This window comes from Natator depressus, chromosome 23 (genome assembly GCF_965152275.1).
Source record: "Natator depressus isolate rNatDep1 chromosome 23, rNatDep2.hap1, whole genome shotgun sequence".
Lineage (NCBI taxonomy): Eukaryota > Metazoa > Chordata > Testudines > Cheloniidae > Natator > Natator depressus.
Genome location: NC_134256.1, coordinates 17,509,361 through 17,529,116, shown reverse-complemented (window position 1 = coordinate 17,529,116; position 19,756 = coordinate 17,509,361). Strand labels below are relative to the sequence as shown.

At 54.1% G+C, this 19,756-nt stretch overlaps 1 protein-coding gene across 12 annotated transcripts; it reads left to right on the top strand.

Annotated features, from left to right (window-relative positions):
• Positions 1 to 99: 99 nt before the first annotated feature.
• Positions 100 to 15,295, top strand: LOC141976260 (uncharacterized). 12 transcript variants are annotated; one of them, XM_074937158.1, is made up of 6 exons: positions 100 to 197; positions 2,163 to 2,233; positions 3,406 to 3,598; positions 4,278 to 4,343; positions 10,578 to 10,656; positions 11,767 to 15,295. In XM_074937158.1, the coding sequence occupies exon 6, from the start codon at positions 11,919 to 11,921 to the stop codon at positions 12,582 to 12,584; it is 666 nt and encodes a 221-aa protein (XP_074793259.1). In that variant the 5' UTR covers positions 100 to 197; positions 2,163 to 2,233; positions 3,406 to 3,598; positions 4,278 to 4,343; positions 10,578 to 10,656; positions 11,767 to 11,918; the 3' UTR covers positions 12,585 to 15,295. The 12 variants fall into 12 exon arrangements, 11 of the variants coding, with proteins under 11 accessions (XP_074793259.1, XP_074793263.1, XP_074793258.1 ...); XR_012636089.1 differs by lacking the exons at positions 100 to 197; positions 11,767 to 15,295 and adding exons at positions 862 to 1,022; positions 11,552 to 11,754; XM_074937162.1 differs by lacking the exon at positions 100 to 197 and adding an exon at positions 878 to 1,022 and having other exon boundaries at positions 3,512 to 3,598.
• The last annotated feature ends 4,461 nt before the right edge of the window (positions 15,296 to 19,756 follow it).

The window sequence follows — 19,756 nt, the reverse complement described above, 5'->3', positions numbered from 1 at the left end:
CGGCAGCCCCAGCCGGCGCGGCGGAGGCCCGGGACCGGGGCGGGACGCGGCGCTGCGCACGCCGCTGACCCGGGAAGTTCAGCCCCCGCCGGGGTGAGCGGGGAGGACCGAGCCGCGGGGCGGGCGCCGGGGGCCTGGGCAGAGCGGAGCGGCGCTGAGAGCCCCGGAGCTCCCGGCACAGCGCCCCCGCCCCATCGGTACCCAGCCCCACACACAGAGCCTCCTGCCCCACAGCCGGACCCCCAACCGCCCTCCCGCCCCACACCTGGACCCCCACAGAGACCCCGGATCCCCCTCCCGCCCCACACACAGACCTCCACACAGAGACCCCCTGCGCCCAACGCCCCTCCCGCCCCACATACAGACCCCCAACAGCCCTCCCATCCCGACCCCCACAGAGACCCCAACGCCGCTTCTGCCCCATACCTGGACCCCCAACTCCTCTCCTGCCCCACATTCAGACCACATCACCCCTCCTGCCCCCCCAACCCCAAACAGACCCCAACGCCCCTCCTGCCCCCACCCAGACCCCAACACCCCACCCACCGACCCCTCAACACGCCTCCTGCCCCACACCTGGATCCCATCGCCTCTCCTGCTCAATCCCCCCATAGACCCCTCAACGCTTCTCCTGCCCCCCGAACCCCCTACGCCTCCCCTGCCCCACACCCAGAGTGCATCGTCTCTCCCGCCCTGACTCCCACACACAGACCCCGAACACTCCTCCCGCCCCAACTGACACACACAGATCCTCAAAGCCCTTCCAGTCCCACCCCGCACACGGACCCCCAACCCCCCTCCTGTCCCACACATGGACCCCGAACGTCCCTCCAGCCCCACACGGATCCCAAACACCCTTCCAGTTCCGCCCCACACACAGACCCCTGCACACCCCTCAAACTCCAACCTACACATACCCCATCCACAGTTATACCAATGGCCACGTCTACACTACGAGGCCTTGACTGGTATAGGAAGGCTGGCGCAGCTACCGGCGGCATGGACCAATGGAGAGAGCACTGGTTTGGAATGCAGAACACCTGGTTTCTCTTCCCATCTCTGGGTGACTTTAAGCAAATGGGCAGGGGGATATAACTCTGTGCCTCAGTTTCTCCATCTATGACATGATAAAGATACTGCCCTCCTTGGTCAATTGTTCGGAGATCTACCCAGGAAGGGGATTATACCGGTGTTAGTAAAACCACCCCATGAGTGAAACGGGCTATATTAGTAAGGCACAGGTTTGCTGGTATCGCTGCGTCTGCGAGATCCTTTTCTGGTACAGGTCTCTAGGTCAGCGATTGTACCCCTCCTGACAGCTGTGCTGGCAGAAATCTGTAGTGTAACCATTGCCTGTGGCTACATCAGGGATTTTGCTAGTGTAGCCATGTCAGCAGAAAACAGCCCCCTAATGGCTACAGCCCCGTCGGTAAAACGTTGACTTGTAATAATGCTCGGCTCTTTTCTAGCACTTGCCCTCACAGGCTTTAACACATTTTGCCTCACAACAGCCCTGGGAGGTGGGAAAGTGCCATTAGCCCGGTTGTACAGATGGGAAACTGAGGCACGGCGGGTATGACACAGCAAAAAATAACCCAGCAGCAACTCAGAGCCCAGGTCAACTGACTTTGACACATAGGGCTACAGTTAGCAGTGAGGACTCAGGCTGCAGCCCAGGGTCTGAAACCCAGCAAGGGGGATGGCCCTCAAAGCTTGGGTGAGAAAGTCAACGCTGCTAGATTTAGCCCTGTCGCATGAGCCCGAGTTAGTCGACCCAGGCTCTGAGACTTGCTGCCATGGGTTTTCTGGGTTTTTTTTGCAGTGTAGATGCACCCAGAGAGGCTAAGAGTTCATCTGTGCCACAATAAAACACCCACAGCTGGGCCGGGACAGCTGGCTGAGGCTCGCAGGACTCTTAAATTGCAGTATAGACATTCAGGCTTGGGCCCAGACTCTGGGACCCACATCACCCCGCGGGGGTCTCAGAGCCTGAATGGCTACATTGCAATTTCCCAGCCCCAAGAGCCCGAGTCAGCTGACCCCTGCATTTGATTGCAGTGTAGACGTACCACAGACCTGCTGGAAGTTTGCGGCATAGCAGGAAATTGAACTCTCAGTTCTCTAACCACTAACCTCTGCTTCCTCTCTTCTTCTACCTTTAGGCTTGGTGTGCGCTAGAAGGGGTTTGCCAGTATAGCGATTCCAGCAGAGCTAACCTGGCAAATGCTCCTAGGTGAGATACACATTTTGCAGAAATAGCTTTGTTCCCTGAACCAAAGAAGCTCTGCCAGCAAAAGGACTTTTTTGCTAATACAACTGCATCTCCACGGGGGTTTTCGCTGGCAGAGCTCTTTGGGCAGGGCTAGAGCTGGGAGGATAACTGATTTTTTTGGTTTGAAAAGGGGGAAAAAAGCATTTTGGGTCAGACCGAAAGTGAACATTTTTGAGATTTTGGGCAAATTCATTAAAAAAAATATTCATGTCTGATTGAATTATCGTTTTGCTCGACCCGAATCCTTTTGGGTTCCACCATTTTTCAATGTTTTGGATTTTTTGAAAGATGAAAGTAAAGGACATTTCAAAGCAAAAAGTTGTTTTGAACTTAAATGTCAGCATGTTTTGGTTAGAAAATGTCGAAACAAAAGGTTTTGATTTTTTAAATTTTTGTTGTATTTGTTTTTTATTTCTTATTATTTTATTATTATTCCTTAACAATTATGTATTTTATTTGAGGTATTTGTTTTAGGTATAATTAATTAGGTATTTATTTGTATTTCTTATTATCATTGTATTAATATTATTTTATAATTATTTATTATTATTAACACCAATTATTTATTTTAGGTTAGATATTTGTTTCAGGAATTATTTTATGTTTTAAAAATTGTTTTTAGGTTTTTTCTTTCTGATCATTTTATTATTATTACTTCTTATTACCTTATTAACATTTATTTTATTGCAAGTATTTGTTTTAGATACTTCTTGATTTTTTTAAGAAATATTTGTAGGTATTTATTTTTTATTTCTTATTATCATTTTATTGTTATTACTTTATTATTTATTGTAATGCTTAACTATCATTTATTATAATTGTGTTTAGGTATTTGTTTTAGATATTTGGGGGAATTCCTTTTATTTTTGTAGGTATTTATTTTTAATTTTTATCATTTTATTATTATTATTCCTTTATTGTTTTTTAGTTATGTTATTTTAGGTATGTGTTTTAGGGTGGGTTATTTTTAATTTTTTTCTTTTTAGGTATTTCTTTTTTAAACGAGCAATTTGGCAACTTGGATATGAATTAGCAAAATGTTTTGGCGTTGCTAAATTTGCCTTTCTCGCTGGCAAAAGAATGTCGGTCAAAAAGTTTCAACCAGCTTTATCTGATTCGTTTCATACTCCTAGCCAATATAGCTCTGCTGGCAGAATGCCTAAGGGCAGGCCAGGCCAACAGCGTTGGGCATATGCTGGTCCACTGGATGAATAGATTACAGCCCAATTTACATTTCAGCCATGGGAGAAGAAGGGGGATCTTGTGGACACAGGCCAGAACAACTGTGTTTTGTTCCCCATCTCTACTACAATCTTCTGGAGAGAGGTTAGGCAACTGGTTGTTCTCCTTGTACCCAGTATGTGAATTATTATTATTTGTTATCTGTACTAATGTAGCTCTGTACATTATTTATTACGTGTATTATGGTCGCACCCAGAAGCCCCAGTCATGGCCCAGGGCCTCATTGTGCTAGGCGCTGTACAAAGAGACAACTCCTGCCCCCAAAGAGTTTATAATCCACGTGTAAGACAAGAGCTGACTGGAAAAATTTTGTCTAAACAGTTTTCCATTGGAAAATGCTGTTTTGACAAAACCCATTTGTATTTATTTATATATTTATTTGGAGAAATGGTGACAAGATTTTATTTCAAAAAATGTTTTGGGGGGGGGAAAACGTTTCGACAACGTGGAACCATTCTGTGTCGACATTTTGCAGGACCAAAAGATTTGATTTTTCTTGCCTCAAAAGCTACTTTTTTGTACAGAAATTCGCTTTATTTTACGTAAGAGCCTTTAAAAAAATTTAAAAGGGTCAAAATGCAAAAAAAACATTTTGACAGACCTGATTTTTTTTTTTTTTTTTATTTTGGGGGAAATTTAGTTGTGTGCAAACACTGAAAAATGTGGCTAGTTGTTCCAATCAGAATTATCTTTCTTTCTTTCTTTCTTTCTTTCGGAAAAATTGGAATTTTTTTATGGGATGGCATATCCATTTCTCAAGCAGCTGGAGACAAGAGATGGAGAGAGACAGACAGATGGGGGAGTTCAAGGGAACAACAAGATAATACTGGTCAGTGTGACAGACAGGATCTCAACACATCAGCAGCCAAACTCTCGTCAAGTTTTTTAGAGGCACCATGGCAAAGGAGAGTTTTCAGGAGGGATTTGAAAGTGGCTAATGAGGCAGCTTTGTGGCCTCCTCCCAAGGGGCAGGAGCCATTGATTCCTCCTAAAAATGGGAGGGGGGGTCCATGAGGCCTCCCTGTGGCCCCACCCCTTCCCCTCCAAGGCCCTGCCCCCCAGCCATGCCAGAAGCTGGAGGTGGGGGAGCAGGGAGCCTGGGTCCCTCCACCTGCTCCCTGCCCCCCCGGACTTCCCACCCAGGGCAGGTGGAAGGTCCATGGCTCCCCACAGCTCCCGACCCGGCTCTGGCTTTTGGCCTGGCTGTGGGGCGGGGCCTCGGGGGCCGAAGAGCCAGAGCCAGGCCGTGGTAAGAGCCACTTGGGCAGCTGTGGGGAACTAATGACCCACTATCTGCCCAGGGCAGGGACTCAGGCTGGGGGCTGCTCTCAGGCCCCCCTACCCAGGTAGGTGGAGGGTCTGCAGTTCCCCACAGCTGCCTAGGCTCCCCAGGCTGCTCTTATCCGAGCCAAGCTCCAACTTCCAGCCTGGTGTGGGGGCAGAGCCTCCAGGGGAAGAGGTGAGGCAGGGGGCTGGGCCTGTGGCAAAAAGTGGGAGGGCCACAGCCTGTTAGGCCCCCTCCATTCCAGCACCCCTGCCAAGGGGCAAGATGTGAGAAAGCAGGAGGGTACTTGTTCTAAAGTCTGACGCTATAAAGTGTCTATCACTGTGTTTTCCAAACCTTTCATCATTCTCCTGGCTCCTTGCTGACGCCTCTTCAGTTTATCCACATCCTTCCCGAATGGTGGGCCCCAGAACTGGACACAGGATTCCAGCAGTAGTCACCCCAGTGCCAAATCCAGAGGGAAAAGAACCTCCTGACTCCTACTCAAATTTCCCCTGTTTGTGCACCCCAGGATTGCATTAGCCCTTTTGGCCACAGCATCGCACTGGGAGCTCGTGTTCAGCCGATCATCCACCCCCACATCTTTCTCAGAGTCACTGCTTCCCAGGATAGAGTCCCCCATCCTGTAGGTACGGCCTGCGTTCTTTGTTCCTAGCTGTAGGACTTTACTTTGGCATATTGCTGGCTTGTGTCCACCTCCCCAAGCAATCCACATTGCTGGGGATCAGTGACCTGTCCTCTCTGTTGACCTGAAATACTGCATGCAGTGCTGGTCGCCCCATCGCAGAAAAGCTCTCTTAGAGTTGGAAGAGGTGCAAAGAAGAGTAATGAAAAAATTTAGAGGGATGGAACAGCTACCACATGAGGAGAGATTAAAAAGATGGAGGCTGATCAGCTTGGAAAAGAGACGACTAAGGGGGGATATGATGGAGGTCTATAAAATCATGACTGGTGTGGGGAAAGGGGATAGGGATGTGTTATTTACCCCTTCACGTGACACAAGAACTAGGGGGTCACCTGATTAAATTAATAGCAGGTTTTAAACAAACATAAGGAAATATTTCTTCACACAACACACACTCAACCTGTGGAACTCATTGCCACATGATGTTGTGAAGGCCAAAAGTTGGGTTCAAAAAAGAATGAGATAAGTTCATGGAGGATAGGTCCATCACTGGCTAGTAGCCAAGATAGACTCCAGGTGTCCCTAAACCTCCAACTGCTGAAAGCTGGGACTAGATGACAGGGCATTTGCCCTGGTCTGTTCATTCCCTCTGAAGCATCTGGCACTGGCCACTGTCAAAGACAAGATATGGGGCTAGGTGGGCCATTGGTCTGACCCAATATGGCCATTCCTATATTCTTATCTTGAAACCCTACAAGCGTGCCAATCGTGTAGAGGCATGACAGATTCCACTTCTTGCGACCCCCACCACAACCCCCAAATCTTTTTTCCCAGTCACTGCTTCCCAGGAGAGAGCATCTCATCCTCTATATGGCCGACATTCTTTGTTCCTAGATGGATACATTTACATTTAGCTGCATTAAAATGTCTCTTGTTTGCTTGCGCTCAGTTTATCCAGTTGCTCTGAGTCAGTGACCTATCCTCTGCATTATTTACCACTTCCCCAATTTTTGTGTCATCTGCAGACGTTATCCATGATGATTTTATATTTTCACCCAGGTCACTGACAAAAATGTTTCACAGCAGGGGGCCGAGAACCGATACCTGCGGGACCCCACTCAATAGAAATGCAGCCTCTTGATTCCCTGTTTACAGTTACATTTTGAGACCTATCCACCGTTTTTTAATTCATTCGACGTGGGTCATGTTCATTTTATAGCCTTCTAGATTGTTTAGGCAGAGTGCCAGGCGGGACCAAGCCAAACGCCTTGCAGAAGTCTACGTCTATTATGTCAGGGTTATCCCCCAAACCTGTAATCTCATCGGACAAAGAGATCAAGTTCGTCTCCCCCAGAGGCAGATTGTGTCTAATTTTTGGTTCCAAAGGGTGTTTTGTTTCGAAACGTCCCCTGGTTTTATTTTTATTTTTAAATGTTTGAAACTGCTCAAGAGCAAAACGGTTTGACCCCACAGGACATTTCTCCACCCGAAGTCAAAGGGAAAAATGATTTTTTTTTCCTCCCGACTTTTCAAGACACTAAACATTTCAGCTATTTTCAACTTGAAATGACATCGCCCCCCACTTTGGGGAATCAGCCAGGGACCGGAAACTCCGTGCTGTGCCCAGCTCTGCTCAGCCCCCAGCGGGCCCCGGGCGCTGCCCTTCGGCTCCTCCAGGGGCGCCCTGCGGAACCCAGGCGTCCGGGGCAGGGGGAGGCTGGGGGGATGTCTGCCCGCCGTCTGGCGGGGGAAGGGTTAACAACCATCGAGCTGGCAGCCGCTGCGGTGCAGAGCGGAGCCGGGGCTGGGGGAGGAGAGACCGAGAGAGGGGCCCGGGCACCTTCCTGCGCCCAGCCCGGCGTGTGCACCGGTGAGAACGGGTGGGGGCGGCTGGGCTGCAGCTCGGGGGGTCTGGGGGCCACAGCAGCTGGGGGAGGGAAAGAGCTGCAGCTGGGGGGGGCAGGGAGCTGGGATCTGCAGCTGGGGAGGAGGGGGGCTGGGGTGAGAGCTGCAGCTGGGGAGGAGGGGGGCAGGGAGCTGGGATCTGCAGCTGGGGGTGAGAGCTGCAGCTGGGGAGGAGGGGGGCTGGGGTGAGAGCTGCAGCTGGGGAGGAGGGGGGCAGGGAGCTGGGATCTGCAGCTGGGGGTGAGAGCTGCAGCTGGGGAGGAGGGGGCGCTGGGAGCTGAAGATGGGGGGAAGAGGGGCTGCAGGGAAGGGGGTGGAACTAGTGCTGGGAAGGGAAGGGGGGCCGGCGGCTGAGGTTGAGAAGGGGCAGGGAGCTGCAGCTGGGGAGGGGCACTGGGGGGTTGGGATCTGGGGGAGATGGGGCTTGGGAGCTGGTGGTGGGGAGGCTGGGAGCTGGGGGTGGGAAAAGGGGCTGCAGGGAAGGGGCTGATGAGGGGAGGGGGCTGGGAACTGGGGTGGAAGGAAGGGGGAAGCTGGGGTTGGCAGCTGGAGGTGGGGGGCTGGGATCTTTGGGGGGGGGAGAAAGCTGAAGGGGGGAGGGGCCTGGGGCCAGCCAGCAGCTCTCAAAGCTCTTTACTGAGGAGCTCAGTATCATTAGCCCCATTCTACAGATGGGGAAACTGACGCACAGAGTGGGGCTGTGACTGGCCCCGGTCACCCAGCAGGCCAGTAGCAAAGAACCCAAAGATCTCCTGAGTTCCAGCCCAATGCTTTATCCATTATCCCCCCTGCAGCTCCTCCAAACAAGCGAAACACACAAATGGGAAGAGAGATTTTTTTTAAAAGTTTTAAAAATAAATAAATGAAAGCCAAGCTTCTCCCACAATCTCCAGTAGAGCTAGGGAAGTGGTATTGCCATTATACAAGGCGCTGGTGAGCCCTCACCTGGAATTCTCTGTGCAGTTCTGGTTTCCCATGTTTCAGAAAGATGATTTCAAGCTGAAACAGGTTCAGAGAAGGGCTACTATTAGGATGATCGGAGAAATGGAGAACCCACCTTATGAGAGAAGATTTAATGAGCTTAGCTTGTTTAGCCTGACCGAAAGAAGGCTGAAGGGAGATATGACTCCTCTTTATAAATACATCAGAGGGATAAACACCAGGTAGGGAGAGGAGTTATTTAAATCAAGCACCAATGTGGACACAAGAAAAAATGGATGCAAACTGGCCATAAACAGGTTTAGGCTTGAAATTAGATGAAGCTTTCTAGCCATCGGAGGAGTGAAGTTCTGGGACAATCTTCCAAGAGGAGCAGTTGGGGAAAAAAACTGAAATGGCTTCAAGACTGAGCTTGATAAGTTTATAGAGGTGTGGTATGATCGGACTGCCTACGACTGATCTGTGACTGCTAGTAGCAAATATTTCCAATGGCCAATGATGGGACACTAGATGGGGAGAGCTTTTACTTACTGCAGAGAATTCTTTCCCAGCTGTCTGACTGGTGGGTCTTGCCCATATGCTCAGGGTCCAACTGATCAGCGTATTTGGGGTCAGGAAGGAATTTTCCCCTGGGTCAGATTTGCAGAGACCATGGGGGGGTTTTCGCCTTCCTCTGCAGTATGGGGCATGGGTCACCTGCAGGTTTAAACTAGTGTAAATTTTGGCATCTCTGTAACGTGAAGCCTTTAAATCAGGAGGGGGCTCTTTATATCATGATTTCGGGACTTCTGTAACTCAGCCAGAAGTGTGGGGTCTATTACAGGAGTGGCTGGATGAGGTTCTGTGGCCTGCGATGTGCAGGAGGTCAGACTAGATGATCATGATGGTCCCTTCTGGCCTTAAAGTCTATGAGACTCTGGGAGCTGTCAAATTAACATGCTATTTTTTTTGATGGGATTAAAAGTTTGGTTGATAAAGGTAATAGTGTTGACGTAATAGACTTAGACTTGTGCAAAGCGTTTGACTTGGTACTGCATGACATTTTGATTTAAAAACTAGAACAATATAAATTTAATGTGGCCCACATTAAATGGAGTAAAAACTGGCTAACTGATAGGTCTCAAAAAATGTAACTCTAAATGGGGAATCATCATTTGGGAGATATGTGTCAAGGGGGTCCCGCAGGGATCTGTTCTTAGCCCTACATTATTTAACATCGTTATCAATGACTAGAAGAAAACATAAAATCATCACAGATAAAGTTTGCAGATGACCCAAAAATTGGGGGAGTGGTAAATAATGAAGAGGATGGGTCACTGAGAGTGTTCCCTCTAATTTTTCCCACCCATGTGTGGAATGAATTTTGTTATGTGCACCAATATGGAGGTGATGTGTGACACTCATTTGGCAGGGGTGGGGCTGAGGGGTTTGGAGTGTGGGAGGGGGCTCAAGACTGGGGCAGAAGGTTGGAGTGTAGGGGGTGAGGGCTCCGGCTGGGGGTGCGGGCTCTGGGGTGGGGCCAGGGATGAAGGATTTGGGGTGTAGGAGGGGGCTCTAGGCTGGGTGGCTAGGTCAAGGAGTTTGGATTGTGGAAGGGGGCTCCAGGCTGGGGCAGGGATTTGGGGTGTGAGAGGGGAAGAGGATGATGCCTCCGGCTGGGGGTGCAGGCTCTGGGATGGGGCCAGGAATGAGGGGTTTGGGGTACAGGCTGTCCCAGGGCTACAGTGGGGAGAGAGAACTGCCCCCAGCTCTCTCTCCCTGCAGCAGCATCTGGGCTGGGTGGGAGAGGCACCTCTCCCCACCACGGCAGGTCCGGGCTGGGGCTGGGTTGGGGCCAGGGGAGGGGTGCATCCCCCAGCCGTGGCAGATCCATGGCTGGGTTGGGGCTGGGGGAGGTGGAACTTAGGTCACTGATATAGAACAATCTGGATTGCTTGGTAAACTGGGCTCAAGCAAACAATATGCATTTTAGTACAGCTACATTTAAAATGTATCCGTCTAGGAAAACAGAATGCAGGCCATACTTACAGGGTAGGGGACTCTACCCTGGGGAGCAGGGACTCTGAAAAAGATTTGTCCAACTTTATGATTTTGAAAACGTTCATTTTTGCTCTGACCAGAAACTCTCTCTTTTTCCCACCCAACTTTTCAAAATTGCCAGCTAACCAAAAACTCCATTATATGCCCTGTTCTAGTCCTGTCCCATCCCCAAATAGCTCTAGATTGGCTGGATCCCTGAAGCAGAGAGTGTAGAACCATCCTAGGAGCTGTCACGGAACACCTGACCTTACCTTAATGCTTTCCCTCAGTAGGATTTTCTGTTGTGAGCTCCTGCGGATGTGACCACAGTCGGGCCTGGAGGAAAGGACAACACCGGAGAGAAACCAGGTGAGCAGAGAGTTAGACCGGCTGGGAACCCTGCAGGGGGGCATGGGAGTCCCAGCAAAGCCGCCCAGAGCCCCTCTAGCAAGTAACTAGAGTTCGGTGACATTTTTTGAGTGGAACATTTTTTTTCAGCAAAAAACGCAGATTCAGTGAGGCCAAAAACGCTTCCTGAATTCATGTCTGATTCACCAGATGGTTGGTCGCGGGGGGGGAGGGGCGTGGGAATAAACAACAAAAATTCCCCAAAAGTCCAAAGTTTCCTTATGACATTTTCTATATGAATTGCTGGCTGAAATGACTTTTCGGTTAGGATCTGCCTTCTATTTTATTTTTAAAAGACAAATGCATTTTTTTAAAAAATCTTGAAAGCGACTCAAAATGTTTTGGATTGACGGAAAGATTTCACTTGACCCAAAACAATTATTGTTTCGATTTTTAAAAGATTCACCAACATTTAAAAAAAAAATCATTTTGGGGTTGACCCAAAAATGATTTGTTTTTCCCCAATTTTTTTGGAACTGCCAGTCAACCGAAGTTTCACACAGCTGATTGTCAAGATGGGAATGTGGGGGGTGCTGGTTCCTGTGCTGTCACCCATCCGAGCAGAAACCAGGCAAGGAGCAGACCAGAGCAGGACAGGAAGAAGGCTGGGAGGCAAGACTGGGGCAGGAGCAGTCACAGTGGCGGGCATAAGCGTTAAGCAGCCAGCAACCTGCTGCTGAGCTTCAAAGCAAGGGCCTGCTGGCTCCCCATCAGCCAGTCAGGCCAGCCGGCCACCAAGCAGCTCTGCTGGCACTCAGATGTACTCGTGAGACAGCCTGGAGACAGCTGATTCCAGGCTCAGCTGCTGGGCCTTGGTCCTATATTAATAATAATGCCCAGTGCTTTCCATCCATAGAGTTCAAAGCCCTTGACGATGGAGCTCAGTAGTGTAATCCCCATTGTACAAGTGGGGAAACTGAGGCACGGAGCAGGATGGTCGCCCAGGAGGCCAGAGCCGGGAATAGAAGCCAGGTGCCCTGAGTCCCGGTGCTCTATCCGCTAGGCCATGCTGCCTCTCACCAGAAATGGGGCAGCAGGAGCAACTCACGGCTGGATTCTCTGTCCTCACAGGAAGCAGGGAAGAAAGAAGGGGATCCCTGAAGCTGCCTGGGAGGAGCCAAAGGGAACAGTCCTGGTAGCGAAGCCAGGCTGCACATAGGCTCGTTGGAGGATTGGCCACGCCCATAACCCCAGGCTGCTGGAGCCCCCCACCGGCCACGCCCATGGGTGAGAAGGCCAACACGTGCCCGTACTGCGGCAAGGGCTTCCGGCGCAGCTCCCACCTGACCCGGCACCTGGGCACCCACTCAGGCGGAGAGCAGCGCTCCTATGCCTGCAGCCACCGTGGCAAGGGCCCGGCCCTGGCTCCACCGCCGGCGGGTGAGCGCCCCTACGCCTGCACCCACTGTGGGAAAGCCTTTGGGCGCAGCGCCCACCTGGCCCGGCACCAGGAGACCCACTCCGGCGAACGCCCTTACAAGTGCACCTACTGCGGGAAAGCCTTCGGGCGCAACGCCCACCTGACCCGGCACCATGGCACCCATACTGGCGAGCGTCCCTACCAGTGCGGCATATGTGGCAGGGCCTTCACCCGCGACGCCCACCTGACCCGGCACCAGCTTGTCCACACCGGCGAGAAGCCATTCCAGTGTGGTGTCTGTGGCAAAGCCTTCACCCGCAGCGCCCACCTGGCCCGGCACCAGGGCACCCACACAGGCGAGAAGCCCTTTGAGTGCGGGGTCTGCGGCAAAGCCTTCACCCGCGACGCCCACCTGGCCCGACACCGGGCCACTCACACCGGCGAGCGCCCCTACAAGTGCGCCGACTGCGGGAAGGGCTTCGGAGCCACCTCCCACCTCCTCCGCCACCAGAGGACCCACCAGGAGTAGCTGCCCTGGCGTGGAGCGTGGGAACCAAGGGGCAGTGGTTCCCACGCCCCCAGTGCCCTCCTCCATCATGGGAGGAGAGGGCATGGGAATCGGGGGCACCAGTTCCCACACTGCCACCTTGTGGGGTGTCTCTCCCGTATGAGGAACTGAGGGGGTGTCAGCTGTCACACCCACTCCTGCTGGGGCACTCCTCGCCCATGGGGGGTGTGGGACTCAGGGAGTGCCAGCTCCTATGCCACCTCTTCCCAGAGTATGCCATCTTCCGGGGAGGGCATGGGAACCAAGGGGGCACCAATTCCCACACTGCCACCCTCTGGGGTGCTCGTCCCCCGGAGGGAGAGCTGGTGCCCCCGCTGACACACACTGACATGCTCCTACCCCCCTGGGCTAGGGTTGGGAACCGAGAGGGGGGCAGCATTCCCTGTGCCCACATCCAAGCTGCTGCAACGACCGTACAGGAGGATCTGACCCAGAGTTGGGTTCCGGGCATCCTTGGGGCGTGGATGGTAATGTGGGCCCCCTGGGGAGCACACAGTATCACCGGCCCCGCAGCCAGTCTGCCCTGCGAACGGACGATGATCCAGCCCTATCTAAAACCTCGTCCGGACAGAGAGATTGACTGAAACTGCAGCCCCAGGTGGGCGCACTCTTCTGAGGGAAAAGGGACTCAATCCCAGGACAATCACTCTGCCCCCAAAGCAACCCCCCTGCCCAGCCCTGGTGGCAGGCTCAGATGCCTTCTGCTCTGCCAGGCCGATCACAGGCGCTAGCCCCCTCAGCCCTTGCCAGGCTTGGCCTCACTCCTTCCCAGCAGGGCGAGCCAGCCCCAGGGTGCTGGCCCTCACAGGAGCAGGCCAGCCTGGTCCAGGGAGTGAATCCGGAATAGCTCTGTCAGACGGCACTAGCCAGCGTGGAGAAGTTAGTCTGGAACAGCCAGGCCAGGCTGCTTCCCTCAGTGTAGACATGGTGTGAGAGCGCGCACAGGCAGCGTGCCAAGACAAGAACAGCGTGTGTGTGTGTGAGAAACCTTTTGTGCCTCTGTGTGTGTGTGAGAGAGAGAGAGAGAAACCTCCTTGTGTGTGAGTGTGTGAGAAACCTCCTTATGTGTCTGTGAAACCTCCTTGTCTGTCCGTGTGTGTGTGAAACCTCATGTGGATGTCCATCCATTCATGTATGTGAAATGTCATGTGTGAAACTTCCTCCCACTTATCCATGAGTGTGTGTGATAAACCTCCTTATGTGTGTATATCTGTGTGTGTGTGTAACTCTGGCAGAGGATGTTGTGAAGGCCAAGACTATAACAGGGTTAAAAAAAGAGCTAGATACATTCATGGAGGATAGGTCCGTCAATGGCTATTAGCCAGGATGGGCAGGGATGGTGTCCCGAGCCTCTGTTTGCCAGAAGCTGGGAATGGGTGACGGGATGGATCACTTGATGATTCCCTGTTCTGTTCGTTCCCTCTGGGGCACCTGGCATAGGCCACTGTCAGGAGACAGGATACTGGGCTAGATGAACCTTTGGTCCGAACCAGTGTGGCCATTCTTATGTGTGTGTGAAACCTCCTCAAGTGTGTGTGAGAGACTTCCTGCCATGTGTGCAGGTGTGAAACCTCCATGTGTGTGCATGTGTATGTGAAGCCGCCTCTCCTGTGTGTGTGTGAAACTTCCTATGTGCATGTGTCTGTATGAAACCTTGTGTGTGTGTGAAACCTCCTCCTGTGTGTATGTGTATCTGAAACTTCCGTGTGTGTGTGAGTGAAATAGGGTTGCCAATTTTGGCTGGACATATTCCTGGAGGTTTCATCACATGACATAATCTTTAATTTCTGGATACTCCAGGACAGTCCTGAAGGGTTGGCAACCCTAGAGTGAAACATGTGTGTGTGTGAGAGGGAGAGAGAGAGAGAGAGAAACCTTCTTGTGTGTGTCCCGCGTGTGTATGAGAGAGCGAAACCTTGTGTGTGTGTGAGAGAGAATCCTCGTGCGCATGTGTGAAAGAGAACCCTCCTCCTGCATGCATGTGAGAACTCTCCTGCATGTGCGTGTGAGAGAGAACCCTCCTCGTGCATGTGTGTGTATGTGAGAGAGACAGAGATACAAACACAGACGCACATGTGAGGGAGGAGGTTTTGATCCCGAACCTTGGAAGAGGGGTGCACTTGCTGTGGGACCAGCAGGTCTCTGTGGGGTTGTCAGAGGAGCACAGAGGCTGCAGGAGGATATTTCTGGCCTCTGCCCCATCTCCGCATGGAGGCTGTGTGCACACTGCACTGTAAACCTGGGTCTGGAGGAGCTGGGTCTGTGCACTCTGTGTGTCCAAGCCCACACCGTCTACGTTGTAAACCTGAGTTTACAAATGCTGGCCCCGATCCCCCAGCTGGGCTAGCATGTCCACACTGCACTGCGTGGCCCTTCTGCCTTGGGGCTGCAGCTTGAGCTGCATCCAGACTGCAAGAAGCCGGGGCTAAGACCCGCGTCGCAGCAGGACTCGGGCTGGGACCCCCACCCCCACCCCAGCAGGGCCCTGGGCCCTGAGCGCTTGCTGAACCAAGTCAGACCAACATGTGTGTGGACGGCAGGGGGGCCTGGGGCTCAAACCTGAGTCAGAGCCAGGCTTAGTGTGCAGTGTAGACACACCCTGCGGGAGCTGGCCATTTTCCCTCAGTCAAAATGGCTGCTCTCTCCTGTTTTGGGGGGGGCCACGAATGAAACCAGCCTGTGCTGTAGAGCAACCCATTGAGGGGGCCAGGGGGCAGGAAACAAGGGCAGGGGGATGTGGGAATGGGGGCAGGAGAATGTGGGGGGCAGAAAGGTTGAAGGGTCACAGGGATCTGGGGGGGAGCAGGGATGTGGGATATAGAGGCAGGAGGGGGTTGCAGGGAAATGTGGAGAGCTGAGAGGTCAGAGGGGCAGGTGGGGGCAACAGGGAGGCTGGGGGCAGCCTGAAGGACAGGAGGGAGATCACAGGGGCAGGAGGAGGATGGGGGGGCTGGAAGAGGGGTAGGAGGAAAGGCTGAGGCAGGGCGTGAGGGGACATGGGGCAGGAGGGGGACAGGGAGATATGGAGGTGTAGGGGCAGGAGGCAGGGCTCAGAGGGAGATGGGGGTGGGTGGCAGAGAGAGGCTGAGGAATGGCTCAGGGTCAGATGAGGGGTAGGAGAGTGAGGGGAGCGCCGGGAGGGGGGTGGGCAGGAAGGAACAAGTGGAGGGTTGGAAAGGAAAAAGCAGGGAAACCAGGGGCAGACAGCAGAGAGGCTGGGTAGTGTGGGGAGAGAGGCAGCCCCCAGCCCTAGGGGGTGGGGTGCATTCCAGGCTGAACCCCAGATGCTCTCACACCCGTAGGGAGCCGGTGCTTTCCCCAGCCAAGCTCAGAACCACAAGGTGGGTCCCGTCCCCCCTGACCATGCCCCCTAATTATTATTCGTTGACAAATCTGATTTTTCAGACAGGCACCGGAGCTTGGCCCCTCGGGGTTGGCAGCGTCTCCAGCCACAGGTCACCTTCCAGCAGCTCCCAGCCGCCTCTTCCTGGGGGTGCGATTGTGGCCAGTCCCCGATGTGCCACTCAACAAGGGGGCAGCTGGCATGCCCACAGGGCCATGCAGTGAGGTAGAATTGGCATCCCAAGTGGCTTGGCCATGACCTCGGGGGACTGTCCCAGGAGCCTTTGGGCCCCATGGAGAGCTGTGCCCACTGTGTCTTGGGGCTGTTGTGGCCTCCTCTCTGATGGACGCCGCACGGGGGATACTTGGGTTTGCTCCCGGTCGCCGTCCCCTCTCTCCTTACAACAAGGCACCTGCTCCACTGGGCACAGAGAGCAAGGAGGGGCCGATCTCTGAGGATGGGCTCTGTCACGCTGCCGTGGCACGGGGACATGCTGGGGCAGGGTGGGGGAGACATGCAGTGCCAGGTACTTTACCACATTTGTCTTTGGTAGATTGTATTGTTAGTGGCCCCACTCCAGTGCCAGAGGCACAGCGGCTGAAATGGGAGTGGCCTCCTAGTGCTCCCTCCCTTTCCCACACCCGCCCCCCGTTTTCCTAGCACTGTGTTTTTCAGGGGTTATCCTCTATTTTCTAATCGTGCTAACAATGTCTGTCTCGATCTGAAATAAATGCTCTTTGCCCAACCCGCCTCTTAGCCCCATCGTCTTTCCCACAGACCCCAGGCCAGATGCCCTACAAGCATCACTCCACGGAGCTCCTCCAGCAGAGCTGATGGCCGAAACCCCCCCATGCTACAGCACTGGAGCTGCTGAGAAATCCAGCTGGCTGGCCGGGGAACGGGGGATTTCCCTAAGGCGGAGGTGAGGTGCCGCAGATGCCAATGGATGGTGGTGTCTCCAGTCCAATTTGGTGGACATGGATTGGGGGGTGGGGTGGGGATGAACTCCCCACTGCTACCAGCCTGGCTGGTTCTGCTCTCTCCTACCCATTCCACAACTAGCCCATCTTGAAAGCAACTCGAGAGGGTTTGCATGTGGATAGGGGGTGTCAGGACAGCCAGTTGGCTGTCCTAGTTTGGAGCAGGAGGCGCCTGGAAGAGCTACCAAGGTCCAGGGAACATTTCCCCCCTCACGCCCCTGCTAAGTGACCCTGGGTTGATGGTGGAGCCCATCTGAGAAGAAACAGGCAAGGCTGGTATAAAGCCAGGAAGCTGCCAGCAGAAACAGGCTACAGGGACAGCAGGCTGCAGTCACCCCATGGGAGTTGGGAGCTTGAGTTGGACACCCACGGCTGGGCCAGAACACCAAGAAAGAGAGACATAGGAAGGAGCACGGGGAAATAGCAGTGGGGTCTGGGAGTGAGCAGACCAGGGTTGCCGGATAGAGGGTCCCTGGGCTGGACCCTGGAGTAATGCATGGGCCCGGGTTCCCCTGCCCGCTACTGGGAAAGGGGCATAGTCTTAGGTTAGAGAGCAGCCTGGAAAGGCAGCTGGATAGTTGGTCTGGAGAGATTTTGCTACCCTGGAAGGGGGAAAACACAGTAGCCCGGAGGGCCAAGCCGCAGTGAGGCCAAGCCCCCAAATCTCAGCACGACACAAGGCCCAGCAAGGCCAGGGGCAAAGTCTGCAGGGCCCGGCTGCCCCCACATGGGGAGGAGTGACCCCCAGCATGGCCAATCCCCCCACAGCCTCAGCCCTGTGACCCGGATATGGAGCAGTTCACAGGGCTCATGGCTCAGGCTCTCGACAGCCTCAGGCAGCATCGCTGTGTTGGTCACACTTGGGAAGATTCCCTTCCTCCCCCACACAGTGTTGTGCTCAGGCTCTCTGCAGGCCCAGGCAGTGCTGGTGCATTGGCTCACTTTTTGTAGGTTTCCTTCCCAGCCTTAACAAGAGGTAAAGATTGACACCCCGACTCCGACTCAAAGAAAGCTGAGCCGCTGGAGAGCAATGGGGAGCCCTGTCCAACCTGCTCACCCCACTGACCCCGTGGCTTTGGGGAAACCCTGAGATTATGTGTGTCAAGAGGCATTGGGGATCAGCCATCCGGTTTCACAGGATCTGGGGTGAGGGGCTCTGGCAGAGGCAGGGAAATCACCCTGACTCCCCTCCCCCGCCCTGGCAGCTGGGGACAGAATTATAACCCACCCCCCAGCCCATCAGTTCAGCTCTTCACCTTTCCCTGGAAGCTTTTGTGGGCTGGGCTTCACTCAGTTGCCCCCTGTTTGGCACCAGCTCCTGGCACCCGGCTAGGCTCTCCCCAAGACCAGATGGAGGGCCCCTCCCACACCTCACTGCCACAGGACAGGTTCCGCAGCACCCCGCTCTGCCCAGCCTGGCCCTGGCCTATCTTTGCTGCCAGCTGCCATTGCAAGCTCCCGGCTGAGGCTATGGGGCGCCGGATATTTCCCCGAAGGCCTTTGCCCAGGGGAGCTCCTGCCCTGGTTCAAAGCCAGGAGCTGGGGGGCGTCTTTTTAGATGCCCCGAGATGAATCCCGGTGCTCAGTTACATGTAAGACCCAGCCCAGCAGCCCAGCCTGGGGGCAGGGAGCTGGCGGAACCGGATTGACCCCTGTAATTAGATTCATTGCCTGGACCCAGCATAGGGGATGGGCCAGGGTGGGGGTGGGGGAGCTTCTTATGGCCCCAGGCAGCGGGGCATAAGGTAGTACAACCAGGCGGGCTCTTAGCTCAGGATGGGGGTGGGGGTGCAACAGCTTATTAAAGCTCCCCCATCCCTGGGCCAAGCATAGCTTGGAATCGGGCCCCTCATCTCCAGCCGGCCTAGGCCAGGACCCACCTCGTAGATCTGAGTCCCAGAACCCTGCTGGCCCCCAGTGACAAGAAAGGGCCTCTGGGATTTTCAACCTGGCCTCCAATGGCCGGGTGATCGCCCCAACTATATCAAGCCCAGGTCGGGGGGGACGGGGAAGGGTGCAGGAGAGAACGGATGGGTGATCCAGTGGGGCTGAGGTGGTGGCGGTGGAGTTGGAGGGCATGTGCTGGGGAGTGGGTGGGTTTGGGGCTGGGTGGGTTTGGAGAGAGGTGGGCAGCCGAGCTGGGACCTGGGCAGGCAGGGGCAGAGCTGGTCACACTCAACGCAAAGTCTGGGGGGCAGCAGAAGTGATCTCAGCCCCATCCTCCCCAGCTCGGCTATAGGCAATCCATAGGCAATCCACTATAGGCAATCCACCCCCCAGCTCGGAGCAGTACGGAGGCCATGACACACAGCTCAGCAGTGCTGACTCAGTGCTCATGTGGGGCCATAAGCCCTTTCACCCACCCTGGCTTGCCTGGGGGGAGGCCACGGACACTCAGGTGATGGAAGGGGGGGCGAGAACAGAGACGGACAGGGAGGAGTCGTAGATTGACGGAGCTGGGAGGAAGCAAAACGGAAGCAAAACGGATGCTGCCCCCTTCCCCACATCCATCGCCAGGGTGGGGGAGGGGGCAGCATCGCTTCAGGGTGAAGCCTGTGGGGCATTTACCTCTGGGCATTCTGCCAGCGCCTGTTCATGGCCCATCCCCCAAGGGCCTCAGAGCTGAAACAAGAGCTTCCGAGTCCCAGCCCCCTCCCCCCACTTGCTCTAACCACTAGATCCCATTCCCCTCCCAGAGCCAGGGAGAGAACCCAGGAGTCCTGGCTCCTAGCCGCCCCCCCCCCCGGTCTAACCACTAGACCATACTCCACTTCCAGAGACAGGGAGAGAACCCAGGAGTCCTGGCTTCC

Excerpts from the sequence above, each read along its gene's own strand:
- LOC141976260 (XM_074937158.1), top strand. The coding sequence starts at position 11,919 with ATGGGTGAGAAGGCCAACACGTGCCCGTACTGCGGCAAGGGCTTCCGG.